The sequence below is a fragment of the Aquila chrysaetos genome, chromosome 16 (assembly GCF_900496995.4).
Source record: "Aquila chrysaetos chrysaetos chromosome 16, bAquChr1.4, whole genome shotgun sequence".
Classification (NCBI taxonomy): domain Eukaryota; kingdom Metazoa; phylum Chordata; class Aves; order Accipitriformes; family Accipitridae; genus Aquila; species Aquila chrysaetos.
Window position 1 is genome coordinate 4503496 of NC_044019.1, and position 14880 is coordinate 4518375.

General features: G+C 44.5%; 1 protein-coding gene across 7 annotated transcripts in view; it reads left to right on the top strand.

The window, feature by feature from the left end:
- Window positions 1–3020, top strand: part of RPS6KA1 (ribosomal protein S6 kinase A1) — a 42628-nt gene extending 39608 nt beyond the window's left edge. For all 7 annotated transcript variants that reach the window (XM_030039228.2, XM_030039230.2, XM_030039229.2 and 4 more), the window contains one exon: window positions 158–3020. In XM_030039228.2, the coding sequence (XP_029895088.1) occupies window positions 158–280 (123 nt within the window). In that variant the 3' untranslated portion in view covers window positions 281–3020. The remainder of the gene's footprint in view (window positions 1–157) is intronic.
- Window positions 3021–14880: the final 11860 nt, after the last annotated feature.

The window sequence follows — 14880 nt, forward strand, 5'->3', positions numbered from 1 at the left end:
TAACAGCATGTCAGTACGGGAGGGAGATTTAAAGAAAAAAGGAAGATGCTCCTGGCTTTGTGTGTGGGTCTGGCTACTCTGCTGCCTCAGCTTGTAAAGCCGTGAGTCTGAAGTACTTCTTCTACATCTAAATGACTTCTCGTGCCTTCTCTCCAAGGGGGCCATGGCTGCCACGTACTCGGCACTGAACAGCTCCAAGCCAAGCCCCCAGCTGAAGCCCATCGAATCCTCCATTCTGGCACAGAGGCGGGTGAAGAAACTTCCTTCCACCACACTGTGAAGCTGGGATGGTCTGCAGCCGCACGGTGCGGTGCAGGCACACCAGACTTTGCACACCTACCGAAAACGGGGGGCAGGAGATTGGGCGGTCAATGCCTGCATAGGAGCTCCCTTGAGGACTTGTTCTCAAAAGGCCAAATGCCTTCCTGTTTCTGAAAGATGGGCTCCTCCTTGTATGGACTGATCTTTGCTGAGAGAACTTCACTGTAAAATTTTTTTGAAGTGTAAATTGTCAATTTTTAAAGACATCCATCTGTGTATATGAGAACTAGAATGTATAACTGATGTCAAGTGGCACTAAAAAGCAGCTCTGATTCACCCTTTCCTGTGTAGGGCCAGGTATTTGTTGTAGCTACATCATTTCTTGGAATTGATCCTCTCCAACACCATTGCAGCTGGAAGGCTGCATAATGTTTGAGGCTTAGGCTTTGGGGTTCTTCCTCCCCTGAACCTTTGGATGCCCTTCCCAAAGTCAACCTTGCAGACTCCTAACCAGCAGCACTCATGTTTGTAAAGGACTTCCCTCCCTTTCACTTCACTTTTTGTGCGTCTGAGTTCAGTGTAAGGTCGATCTTTTAGACTCCGTTTCTTCCTCTCTCCTGTCCTCCCCCAGCCCAGACAGCAGTTCTCCGAGCAAAATAAACTACAGGTTTTGCAAACACCCCCTTAGATGCTGAGCTGTCCAGAATACCTGCTAGGTTTGGCTCATTCCTTCCCTCTGCCCTCCCATCTTCACGTTCTCCCCATCACTCCCGGGGCAGTTTGTCACCCGCGCAGGTGGGGATGACAAAGGAACCTTCTCCTCGGCAAAGCTGAGGCTTTGGGCTGGCTCTCGCTGCTGCTTTTACCATTTTTGGTTTTCCTTTCCTTCAGCAGGAACCTATGAAACAAACCATCCTTTTTTTTTAATTTAACTTTGTTCTACAGTTGGTAACTCAGGGTTTCTTTCTGAATTGTACAATAAACGTGTCATTCAGTTGACGTTATTTTACTGACTGACTTTTAGCTGCAGAATAAGTGACCCCGGTCATTTCCCCACGTCGTACAGGGATAATGTTTCTTGCCTGCCTTTTGGGAGATCCGCAAAGCTTTTTCATCTGGCCCTGTGATGGGAAAACCAGCAGTACTGTAGTAGGGCTGTATATTATGCCACCTTCTCTCAGGTGCAATACCTCACTTTGCAGTGGGAAGTAATTAGAACCAGTTATGGAATAAGGCAGTAATCAACAGGAAAGATGGCAGGATGCAGGCTGCGGAGGGGAACTTCTTACTCTCAGGACATTTTAGTGCTAATAGAAACCAACACCTGGAGGCAAACTGTGCTAGGCATAAATTCTAGACCCATTCTGACTTGCAGGGAATTGCTGGAGCTCCCTGGTTTGGTGGTGGCTGTTTCTCGGGAGGAGCAGGAGAGCTACAGGGACTGCAAACACTCACGTGCTCAAGGACGTGTCTAAAGCCAGGAAAGGTTCTCATGTGAATTTCTGCTACTTTGGGCTGATCGCAGTGGCTGAGAGGGGGAACTTTCTTTCTTGGCTTTTCCCTTTTGCTTAGTCCCAGTTGACTCTAAAATGGAGAATTCCATAAAAAAAATTTCTCCGAGATGTACAGCTCTGTCCTCCTCTACCCTCATCCAGGCAGGTCCTGTTTTAATCCCTGGAGCAGCCAGTGAGAAGCTGCAATAGTCACAATTTCTTTCTGTGTTTATTCCAAGTGCTGCCCTAATGTCCAGTGCTGCTGAGAAGAGGCAGCCAGTGCCAGCGCACACTGGATTTTCTCACTGGTCTTGCCACCGACCCCCAGCAGAGCTGGATTTAATGTTTTAGTCATAGCTGGGGAGGGGGACACTCCACCAAGCAAAATGTCTTCCTCAAAAATACTTGCTTTCTCCTCTGACAAGATGGTTTCATTGATGCCAGTGAACCTGCCTTGTGTTTCCTACAACTGTGCAGTAACTCTCATGGCAGTGAAAAGGTGTGCAAATTTTAGGTACCTGAAACAAATACAATAATTATAAACAGCTTCTTTCTGGAGCTGCGGTCAGTCCCTCTGGGCACTGTTGGGATTGAAGCAGACACCTCAGCAGTTTTTCAGAATATTTCCTACGCTGCATTTCAAGGGTGGGGTCTGAAACGGTGGATGGCGTTGGATGTGTTGGTGGTGATCACCACTCTCTGTGAACCTCCCAACAACATGGACTGTCAGGATGGGTCTTAAACCAAACGTTCGCCCTGCTTGGATGGTAGCTGGCTTGTTTGTATGAAATTATAAATGTTTTCAAATATCAGTCAGGAAAAACATTACAACCTTTGCTTGACCCTCCCTGTAATGGTGCTGGTGTGAGGCCAACTAGTGACAACTCAAAAGATGCCTAGCACAACCAGGTGTAGAGCTCTGTGGGCACAGGGAGAGCAGCCCACGGTTGCTGCAGACTCTGCCTAGCCGTGAGATGATACCCAGAGCGTCAAACCCCGATACCCGGAGCGTCAAACCCCTCCGCCTCACTGGGGTCTTCAATCAGAGGAACTTTGTTTGGTGCAGTTGTAGCTTCTGGGACCTCCATCACTTTGGAGAACAGAGTGAACAAGAAGGGCTACACCTTGCTTTCTGGGGTGCTTTTAACCAAGTTGTTTTGAGTGATTCTTCCATAAGTAAAAATAAGTCTTGATTTTTAGTTCCAAATCAACCAAGTGCTGTTACTTTTTTAATTCCAGTGCTCAATAAAAATGGACTTGTTGATCTTTCTGTGTATGAGAACTGTAGGTGTTTGTACCAGGTCGAGTGGGCCCCCTCGTTCCCTTTCTGGTTTTGTCCTGACAGTATCAAACCTTTGCCAAAATACAGTTGGGACCAACTGCTGTCAACTGAAATTGCAGGATTTGAGGTGAAGGTTGGGCCTGTGGCAGGCTGGGTCTCTAACGTCTGTTGGGGGGAGCTAGTGTCTTAGAGAAGACCAAATGATCTGCTCTCACAGAGTTGAGGTCATTCAGCTTTAACTTGGGACAAAGAGGATATACAGCTTACCTTTGTCTTGATTTGAAAAGGGACAAAAATGTATTTAACTTTAATACATAAGGAAATCTTTACAGGGAAAACTGCTTGTGTTATTTTTAGGTGTTTCATGGCCGACTTGACCTTTATGATTCTGTCCTGTGTGTCTATATGAAAGCTCAAGGGAGCAGAAATCCCAGAATCCAGCCTCAAATAGCTGAGTCTACCTGGAATTAACCTGTGCAGAAATAGTGTGTTAATTCATAGGCAAGCAGCCTGAAAAAAATATTGAGCGGCTCTCTTTATGTAATACAGGTTCTGTATAAGAAAGACTAAACTTTACTATTTTGGGGCATAAATCAGCAACTTTTCTGTTGTAAAAGAGGTTGACCCAGCTGAGAGGTTGTTTTTCTTCTTCCCACTGTGTGAAGTAGTCGTGCCTTCCTCGTAATGATGTGACCCCTGTCAAATTAAACAGAGCATAAATAAATGTATTTTGGCCTGATAAATATTCCCATCATGATTATTTAGGCTGCCTTTAAAACTGAAGGCCAGTAACTTTCTCAGCAATTATCTATTTTTCTTAGTGAAACTTCACTAAGCAACCAATCAGCTTTTTAACTTTCCATCCAACTAATGCAAATTCTTTTTCCTGCATCTTTTGCCATTTGTGGACAGTGAATTGTGCAGCCGGTGGCCTCCTGGGTGCCGCCACCACCTCCTCGTGGCAGCCACCGCCGCCTTCCCAAACACGTGGGAGGCTTCGGAAATACTCGCTGACCACAAGCGTGTTCGACGGTATGTGGGGCGGATGCTGCGCTTTCATGTAATATTCAACAATTTAATCCCTCTTTTAATGCAATGAAAACATTTAAAATATTTGAAGGTCTTCTTTTGCAAGTACATAGGGGGCTCTGAATAAAACCTTCATTCATGCTATGAAAGCTGGAGGTCCGCTGCCACTCCATTTTCTTGCCTCTGGTTATTAAAACATCAAGCTGTCTTACTACTTAAGCTCAGCTAACTTGCAGCCTTCCTCCTTTTGTGTTACACTGGAACACCTGCCATTAATACTAATTCTACTCTGGAGAGAAACTCCCTTTCAGATATGCTTGTCTGAAAATAAATTGACATGTAAAAGGTCTCTTTTGTCGAGAAGTGCATGTAAAGTGCTGGGGTAAGAAGCTGATCGCTTACAAAAGGAGCCACTGACTCTTTAAATGATGTATGTGGAGGGGGTTATAAATGTTAAATATGGAGGACGATGCTGTAAATGGGCTGACGTGATACGACTAGAGAAGGATCATGTAGCTGTGTCCTCTGTTTGGTATTAGACTTTAAGATTTGGGGTAATTTTTGTCTAAACCTGCGGTAATAAAACTACTGCATTGTCTCGGGGTGAATGGCTGGGCTCTCTAGGGACCCATTAGGAGAAAACTCTTTTTTTCTTTTAGAAAAAGTGTTGTTATTAAGAATACCTCCTTGCTTTTTAACACATGCAACAAAAACTAACAGCATTGGTGGCAAGTCCTTCAATTTAGATGTGTAATGAACTCCAGGGCTCTGTTGTTTTTCCTGGGACAAAAGTTTGTATCACTTTCAATTAGGAAGCAGTAAAAGAATCCTTGGTTAGAGTATTTATTCTGTCATACAAGAAGCAGTATGACACAGCAAAAGGTAAATATTTTTAATAGAAATAATTATTTTCTTTGAGTTCCTCATTCCCTGTGGAGGCTATGGCTGTCTCCTAAGAAAAAGTTTTTAAGTAGGTTCTTTGGGCCAGGCTTTGGAGTGGAATTACATTGCTTCGAAATCTACTTCAATACTGAAAAGATGGGGTCCCATGACTGTGGATGAAGATTTAAGTTTTGTGGTGTGGACCTGGCTTTCAGCTGCTGCTCGTTGGGTTTTTGGGTCTTGTAGCGAAGAAATAATTCACTTCATAATTAAGATCAAGTTGAAATATGTTCAGGGCTTGAAAGAACAAAAGTGAAATGTGCCAATTACACAAACCTTCTAGATTAGCTGGTGTCACTTCTGGTTTATCAAACAAGTACAAACTCTCCTGTGCTGCTTAGCTCAAATGCTGTCTTATTTTTAAACAGCAGATGGTGTTAGAAACCTGTAACAGGTGGAACCTCTTCAGTTTTATGCGAGAGATCAGAAGTAGCAGCAATTTCTCGATTCCCCAAGGGTAGTTTCTTCACGAGATAAACAGCAAGCTGGCCCTCTAGTTGGATATTTATTACAGAGGGAAAAACTCTTGAGTCACACATGTTCATATGAAAGAAAGCAATTCTGGTTTGACTTATTCTGGTTATAATAAAAGGAACCTGGTAATGTTCTCCATAATCCTCTGTTAGCAACTCTTTTAGAGAGATGTAGCAGGAGAAATGAGCTGTGTTTGCTGGTGTGCCTCAAAATCCGGCTCCAATCTGCCATAGTCTATTGGTTTCTTGTCTATGAGAATAGCACTTCACATGCTTGAAGTGTTTTATAAACATTTAATTACTGCAGCATTTGACTCAAAGCCAGGAATCTCTCATTCATCTGCATCTCGCAAGGTTTGTGAAAATGATATTCAAATTACTAGAAGGGCTGAGTTCAAACTTTAGTTAAAGAAACCTCCATTAGTTGGCATCGCTTGTCTCCGCTGCCACATCTGCAAAGTGAATTACTTCTTCAGCAGTGGAAATGGTAACGTGGTTTTGGATGCCTATAGATTTGAGGATTTGTCAGTACCCCAGGACAGGGAGCTGCATTTTAATCATATTAGGGAAACGATATGCTAAATTCTCCTCAGCCTGTGCTGTACGAACTTCTAAGGCAGGCAAGGATTGCAGCTGTGTCTAGACTAGCGTCGTGTTTGATCCCTAGTCCCCGCCGTGTCCTCTGCTGCCGTAAGCAGTAGGAAAATCATTATTTGTTAAATGTCGCTTTTTCCCCCCACCCACCAAACTACTTGTAAGTTTAACATGTCTTCTCCACCCCAACTCCCAGCTCTGTTTTTTAAAAAAAGGTAGAGAAACGCAGGCATACGGCATGATTTTTCTGCTGTGCCATCGGCACACCCGCAGCCTGCCTTCCTCGGTCAGCTCAGTGCCTTAGCCTGCGGGGAAGCCCCCAGTAGTCGTGGGGTTTGGGACACCAAGTGGAAGCCGCAACTAAAGGTAAAAAATCTCATATTGGATTAATAATTCCTATCCAACCATCTGCCTCTCTCACCAGCTCCCTTTTCTGTACAGCAGATTGTTAAATGCAGACTGGGCATGCAGTAATAGAAATCATTTACTTTCCACGAAAAAAACGAGTTGTTGGCTGGCTGTGCGCGCGTTTTTGTGGATGCACGCAAATGATCGCTTCTGGCCAGGGCAGGAAACCCAGATGAGAAGCTGTTCCTCTACGAGACATGCATGAGCTGACCCTGATCTCACTGGCTTGAGGAGGGGTTATCCTAAACTATTGAGGAGAAAACCAAGGTCTGCAACTGCTAACATTTCCAGTCTTTACTGTAATTCTGAAGGCATAGTGTGAGCCCCCTTTAATAAATGCCATTGCTGGCAATTAGACCCTTTTTAATGAGACAGATCCCCAATTTCAAGGCCCCAGATCACTTGCTGCTACGCTTGCTCTCTGCTGTGAGCACATGATGAGCAGCAACTCCCGAAGTAAAACAGGAGTCCCTTTTCCTGCTCTGTTTAAAGAAGGGGTAGGGAGTTCTTCTGATGTTTCATTAAAGCTGGCTTTTCTCCTTGTGGCAGAGCAGATTTAATCAGACCCGCCTCCTAGTTCCAGCTGCTGGGTTTGAACGCTCTGATCTGTGCACTGGGTGCACGTCTAATTATGGAGGCAATTCCCATGGATACCAAGAAGAATTGTCTGTACTAGCAAAAATGATCCCAGCTGGGAAAATGGTGAAGGAAAATGTGTTGAAATATTCGGGAAGAGACTTCAAAAGTTTCTGGAAATGTAAGTGAAAAGCATTTCTGGTGTTCTTGCACCCCAATGTGCAGATCTTCATTGTTTTAAAACTAAGGTACAGGTTGTTTTCCTTCTGGTTTGCAAGAGTTGCAGCTTTTTGTGCTACTGGAGGATTTACCACCACAGCAAAACTGAATTTGGTCCCTCCCTTGTTACCTGCATCCACTCGGGACTGCTTTTTCACCCTTCCTTTTGTACCCCGCACAGTTCCCTCTGCTCCCCTATACAGCATGAGAGGTGCATTTCGAGAAAATGGCCAACAGTTTGTGTTTCCACAAGGGCAACACCCTGGGTGAGGCTGCACGCTCTCCCTGGGGAGACGCCTGCCGAAGGGCTGGTAATTCTGGTTCCATCTGCAGTGCTGGTGCTGGTGTATGGGACTTCGGTAAGTTACTCCCCTTTACGCCTCATTCTTCTGAAATGTATGAATTTAAATAACTTATTTCTGTATAAATTAATGTTTGAAGGGTCTGTTCAAGGAAAAAGAGCAATCCCTGGTAAAAAGAGAGGGGGAAATACCTAGTCAAGGGATGCTCAGATGTGGAAAATTAAACAAATAGGATTTTAAATTATTTTGTAATTGTTCAGCTGCGAGGCCTTATGTTCAAACTGCATAGGGAAAAAACAGATTTTTCTATTTAACTACACAAATAAAAAAGTCTTTTTGAGGCTTTTTTTTTTTTTTTTGCTTTGGGTCTGTTTGGAGGTTTTGGGGAACATCCTAATCAACTACACAATGATTGTAACTTGTATTTATTTCACTAATTTGTCTCCAGCAGGAGCTCAGACACTTTTCAAGATGTTGCTAGCTAATATAAACATACAGAATAAGAAAAGCTGCAGTACTATTAGGTTGGATTTCCATCTCTTTCTCATCCAGGGCACCTGCTCCCCTTTCCCTCCCCCCCAGTCTTCCCAGCTGTCTGTCTGTCTCATTTATGTCAATTAGAGATTCAATGCTGCCTGATTTAATTGGCCTGACTTTCCCCTCTAATAGAAACCCAAGTGAAGGCAGGGCAGGCAGGCAGGCAGCTAGGCAGCTAGCTCGCTCGCTCTCCGTAGGCTGCCCGACCAGGGAAGGAGTCTCTCTCGCAGTTGGGAGGGCTGGGGCTTGTTTGCGGAGCAGAGCACAATAACCTGTTTGTTACCATCCGCGATGGAGTGGTTGGTGACCTCCTAACTGGGATGGGACCCGGGCAATGATGTCATTTGAAAGCTTGGGAGTGTTTCTGAGTGGTTAAGGAATTTGTGCAACCAGTCGCTCACCTCGGGTTGGCTTTTCATGTGCTGTAAAGGTTGAGATTTGCTGCCCGAGCCAGTGTTTCCTCCTGCCAGGAGACTGACTCCACGTGCACCGAGGTCGGTAAGCAACACAACTTCCACCAGCCGCAGCCCCAGAGGGCTCGTCCCTCCTCTTGAGCCTGAGCCACCCCCAGCAGTGTTTAACCACGAGCAAAGCTGACTAAGACCTGGGTTTCACGGGGTTTACGTGAGGGCCTGACCCCGTCCCCCCTTCGGACAGCAGACCTGGAAGCAAACCAGCTCAGATGAGATCTTTGCCATCCCTCCGCTCCCCCTCCGACAGCCGAATCCCTGGAACCAGATCTGACCTACTTCTTCTCCCTGGCTCCTCGCTTGCATCTCCCTGACAAATTACATGGCCCTTCTTCAGCTCTCAGCAGAAATGTGAGTTTCCCAAATAGCTGGCCCACAGAGGCGTCAATATTAAACAGCAACAGTACCATCTAGTGACTTTGACTTACAGAGAGCATCATTTAGAAGGGGAAGAGGAAATCTGTGAATTAGGGAGGCCAAGCAAGGTCTCAGATTTGCAAATGAGATCCTATCTCTCGGTTCATTTGGATTTAGGAACAAATCGTGCTGATGCTGCAACAGTCTTTCTTTTAGAGAGCTGTGCTGTGACACTTCCTTGGGAGGCAGGCCCATTTTTAGCCTACTGACTCCACACTGAACCCAGCCCTGACCCACGCTCCCTCTGCTGGTAACGAACTAATTGATTTAATGTGTTCACAACTTTGCACACACCCACTCACACACACAACAGCAAACCCTTGCAAATGCATGAGATGAAATTTAGGGCTGTGGTGGTTTCTCAGTCTCAGTAAATGTGCACCTTTTTGCTCTGATGAGCCACTAGTGAAATCCTGAATTGGACGTGTGAAATAAATAGATACAATTCAATTTACTAAATCAAAAATAGGCCCAAAACTGAGCGTAAAGGGCTCACTCCATGCAGATCTGAAATTACATACTCTCCTTCACAGCTGATGGGAGGAAACCAAATTAGAACATTTCCTTCTCCATCAAAGGACATTAGTCCTGATACAGGCCTGTTACGCCTCGCCATCATTTATCGTGCACAGGAGTTATCCCTGTAAGAATTCCGGTTGACCAAGGCATCGTTTGGAGGTACCAGGTTAATGATGGACTAGGGTGTGTTCTGCGCTTAAGGTGGCAACTTTTGACAGCTGTTTTGCAACACGTGTGTGCACGTTACCTCTTTCCCAGTGAAAGAGGCTGTTATCACATACACAAAATGCACCGGATCAAGAAGTGTCACAAAACCCATTGCTGCAGAACTTCAATACTAAAACACTTTATTAAGCCTCTTAAACGCCATTGGTACCGGCAGAAGAAATTGCTTTGCTGGCTAATCAAATGCATCCCCTCTTTGCTGTCAAGAGTGCAGTACTGCCCTAAGTCCACTCAGCCTTGCTCGTGGGCTGATGAGTGCCTGACAATTTTCTGGTTTCAAATTAAACAGAAAACTAAATTAGCAAATTAATTGTTTGCCATGTTTTTCCATGGTCCCCATCAGCTGCCTCAGGACCTGCAGCCAATCCAGAGCCCCTTTCCACAGTCCCGAGTAGAAGGTGGAGCCCTGTGCTAGGTCCTGCTATCTACCAAGTGTCACTCATGTTAATTTTAAATTACTTTTGTACAGCTTGGTGTCAAAACGATTAAAGCATGAAAAGAAAAACTGAACTAGAGGGAGGGAAGGGGGAGGGAGAGAGAGAATGAATAATTTACCTTGCATTTACAGCAAGGACACTTAGATTTCTTTAACTCCTCAACTCTGAGAAGCCTGAAACTTTTACTTCGACTGTAACCTGCTTGGTACTATGCCTGAGCAGGTACTCTGGATCCTCATAGTCTACAGGGAGGCAATAACTGCTCACAGCACAAAGCCATGATTTTATCTCAATTTCTTCCCAGGTAAGACTTTTCTCTGCACTGCACACACTGATTGTTGAAATCACCGACACAGACACCACGCACCCACAGGCAGACCTTTTCTCCCCTTCACAGTGCACCGCTCCCAAGTGGGTTTACTCCATAACCCGCATGTACTGTGCTAGATAATTACATACTCAGAAAATATACAAATGCATAATCAGATACGGCCTTAAATGTGCAAGAATCACAGTTGCAGGATTGCAGCATAACATCCCTGTAGCTCTCTGCATCTAGTTCACACAACCAACTCGTGCATTGTGAAAATTTTGGGGTTGGGCCGCAGACTGCTTTTATCTCTCTTCTTAACTCCATCCACGGCTTCTTTCTCTTTCCAGGTACTGAGTAGTATAATCAGCGGTCTTTGAAATATCATTCTAAATTTGTTGAGGCCAGAAGAACAGCAAAAAGATTGGTAAGAGGGCAACTTGACATCACCAGAAAACATAAAACAAGTTTAGCTACTTCTGTTGGTGTTTGCTGTGTCTTCAGCTTATACATAACAGCATCTTCCATTCATTAAAAAGAGGGTATAAATATTTTGAATTCTTTTGTCTTGAAGGACTACAGCTTGCAATGAGGTGCCTTCGACAGATGATCACTAGTGGGGTGACAGAGCTGTTTGGAAATACAGGCTAGACACTTGAGTGTAATGTATCCTGCAGGATGTGTGCGGGCTTGAACTGATTTGTCAAATTTGAGCAAAGAAAACAATTCCACTAATGGGTGTTTTCTGAAAAATGAGCATGCTGCCTTGGCAATTTTTGCGCTGTCTTCTCACTACCTCTCCTTGGCAGCCACGGAGAGGAGACACCTGTATCTTTTACCTGCTTTTTACTTCTTTGGCCTTAGGACTAGTGCAGCCTTGCCAGATCCCAAACAGGTCCTGTGATGGGTTGAAAAGTGTGCTTGAAATGTCCTCCTCCAAAAGTACTTGCCTGACTTCTCTAACGTGTTTGCTTCAGCTCGGTAATCTCCACCTCTCTTCAGCCTCATGGCTATAGTTCCTGTGACCTGCAGGGTAGTCTCCAGTGAGAAGGTGGGGAAGGCAAACGCAGGCACCCTCGACAGTAGCTCATTCGAACAAACAATGCCATTCTCTTTGCTCCCCCGTGTTTCTACTGCCTGCACATCAAGCACGGAAATGGTGTGGGCTTGCACGGTTTAGGAGCTGTGACCAGATTGCAGTGTTGCACGGGCTTTCACTTAAGCATGCAGGCATGGAAACATTTCTTTCATTAATAGTGGGATTCCCTTCACATGACAATGTTTCTTCAGCTGCTGATTCACAAATACATCATTTAACTGGCTTTTTTTTTTTCCTTTCCCATTTGGGAAGCTCCTGTAAACTTCCCTCATCCTCCGCCAGAGGCCTAGCAGGAGGCTCGAAAGATGAAGAGTGGCGTCTCTTGCAGTATATTTCAGTAATATCACTTCAAACGTACCATGTGGGAGTACCGAGTATCAAGTACTCCGGTCTGATAACCACAGCTTTCCCTGTTTAATATGCACTTAGCGCTAGAACAGCAGCTATATAAAACTAACACCTTTTTTACTAGATTCTGCTAGTCCGGATTGAGAGTGATCTCTGCTCGCTTGATTAACTTCAAAAATAAAAAAATGTCAGCTGGAACATTAAAAATACAAGTGTAAATACTACACCGGATCTGGTAATTATTTAAAATAAAGCACAATTCTCAACCAGATTATCTTTTTTTTTCCCTAACCAAGCAGGACTCCCCTTCTACCTGGCAGTGGGGAGCTAACAAAACAGTGGGAGAGGGATATGTATTGGATCTATTATCAACAATACTGTTAAATCACTTCCAACTGCAAAATCTTTATATATCAGTTATGAAACGGTTTCAAATTCTAAATTGTCTGCCAGCCAGGCAATTAACATCATTAATTGAACAAAATTCAGCCAGAATAATTGATTTATACTTAATCGCAGAACCTGAACCTTTTCAAGGTGCATCTTTACATCTCATACAGTGGTGCTGAGGATCACTGTGCTGGGCTGTGGGTGCGGGAGGCACATTATCACTCACACAGTTCTCAGGAATCACTGAAAACTCTCAGGTGGTTAATATTAAAGTAGTCAATACTGGAGTGGTTGCCATAAAAACAAGAGGACAAACAATAACTTCCTCAGACTAGAGCACACTAAAAGGACATTTAGGAATAAACCACTTTTCCTCAATTAAGAGTTCATGAAATCAGGGAGCTGTGGGCTTTTTTTCTTTTTCTCTCCAACACTCAAATTTCCTGCAGTTGGACAAGACTTTGAGTTCTTCGTTTTAATGTGTTGGGGTTTTTTTTTTAGGCTTTTGATAATCCTCCCATGATAATTTAAACTATCTACCAGGCAACGTAAAGCTTTTCAGTCCAGACTATTGAATCAGCTCTTTGTGGGTAGACACTTTATCCCCTTGAAGTATCCAGGATGATTTATTCTTATGGGACATGTAGACAAAGTGACATTTTCCTATCTCCTGCTATCTAAACACAAGATTGCAATTACTCCAAAACAACTAGCATCAGAATGTGGTGCGCTATCAGCTTTTCAATAGCGGCTGTTTATTAGCTTTCCCCAGGACCTGCCTTTTTTATTGAGGAAAAAAAAGGATCTGGAAACAATCCATTCTCAGTCAAAGTTTTTTGAAGGAGTTGTTTTTAATTTGCTGACTTGCTCCGAAGAAAGCTGCCTGTGTGTAAATTCGCAGATCTGCTGATGAGTAATCAGTGAGCTTTTGTGTTTTAATATTTTGATGGTAGAAGGGAAGCAGCGCAAGACTGACAGAATAAATACATATATTTACAAGACGTTCTGTACTGATTGGAGTACAAAGACCAAAATAATAAAAGTGCAACAAAGCAAGCAACTAACTAAAAGATATTAAAAGGGAGCTGAGGCCTAAAACAGAGCACAGATCATCTTTAATTGACTGGTGCTGGAAGAGTGTGAAGCCGATAATGTTTCTCTGTCCTCAAGAGCTGGAGGCTGCTCTTTCCAGTAGACCCTGAACTACAAAATTCAGAGCTAAAACCGATGACCGAGACAGCAACTTCAAAGAGATCAGGAGGCTGAGGACAACCTTCACCCTCAATTTACATTTGGATTTTAGGTTTGTAAATGAAGCCACATGGAGGTTTAGGAATGGTGATAAGGACATGGAAGCGTATGAAAGGTGCTGGGCATCTAGAATCAGGAAATTTCTATGGAAATGCTTGGTCACTAACAGGATTTACGGGTATCTACTTGCTATAATGGATCCTTCTCTTCCACATAATTTCATTACATGTTGCCTGCTTTTCCCGAGTAGTCCCAGCATCCCTGAAACTCACGGATTCAGCGGAGGAAGGGGGGGGGGGGGGGTGTCAAAGAGTTGCATTGCAACACCAGAGAGGATCAACAACTCCACGTTTGAAGGGTGGTAAACTCTGGGAACTGGCAGAGCTGGAGAGATGAGCTTGTAAAAGGCAACAAGCTAGAAAAGGCAGAGGAACTAAGGTCTTTAACCGTTAGGCAGAATCACTAAAGCCCGTATCTAATGAACCATACGGTATTTACTGATGCTGTGTGTCCTTGTTTGTGTATCACGGGCATTTATCAGCAGACTTGCTTTCCCCTCCTGTTTTTTCCACTTCATTTTTTTTGCGGCCTGCATACGCTATGCATTTTTACTCTTGTCTCGTTAAATAATGCAAGTACTAAAGTGTAGACCCCAAAGCCCTCTCTACTTGCAGGTATCCTTTAGCTGAGTCTAACAGGAATGAGTTTTAGCCCCTTAAGAAAGCCTGTTGTTTGGAAGTGGGGGGGAGTGCATCCACACCCAGGAAAAAAAGGATAACCTATTGCATTCAGAGTAAGAAAAGGAACACAGGTGTGAGAGCTGCCCCCCGCCCCATTTCCCCAATTTCTTCACCCAGGAAAAGACATGCAAGTTCTCCTCCTGCTATCTAAAGCAAGGAGCTCTGCGCAGGAGGACGACCCGGCTGCCCAGGTGCCAAGGAGGGCAGGCAGGGCCAAGGCCCCGCAGGGTCCCGGTGGGTTCAGCAGGTACCAGCGGTCCCTTCCACAGTCCCACAGCCGGCTGCAAGCGGCAGGAGCCAGACTTCAGCGGCCGCCCCTGCCACCGCACCGCACGCCTTGCCGAGCGCAGCGGCAGGCAGAGGGCAGCAAAGGGAGGGTTTTTACTTTTTTTCTTTCCTTTTTTTTTTTTTTTTTTTTTTTTTTTTTTTTTTTTTTTTTTTTTTGTTCTCAGCCCTTTGCAGTTGGAGCTTTCCAGCCCGATTGTGCTAAATGCTTATGTACCAGTGTTTCCATTTACAAACTCGGCCTCCCCTCCCCCCCGGGCGCTCAGCCGCTCT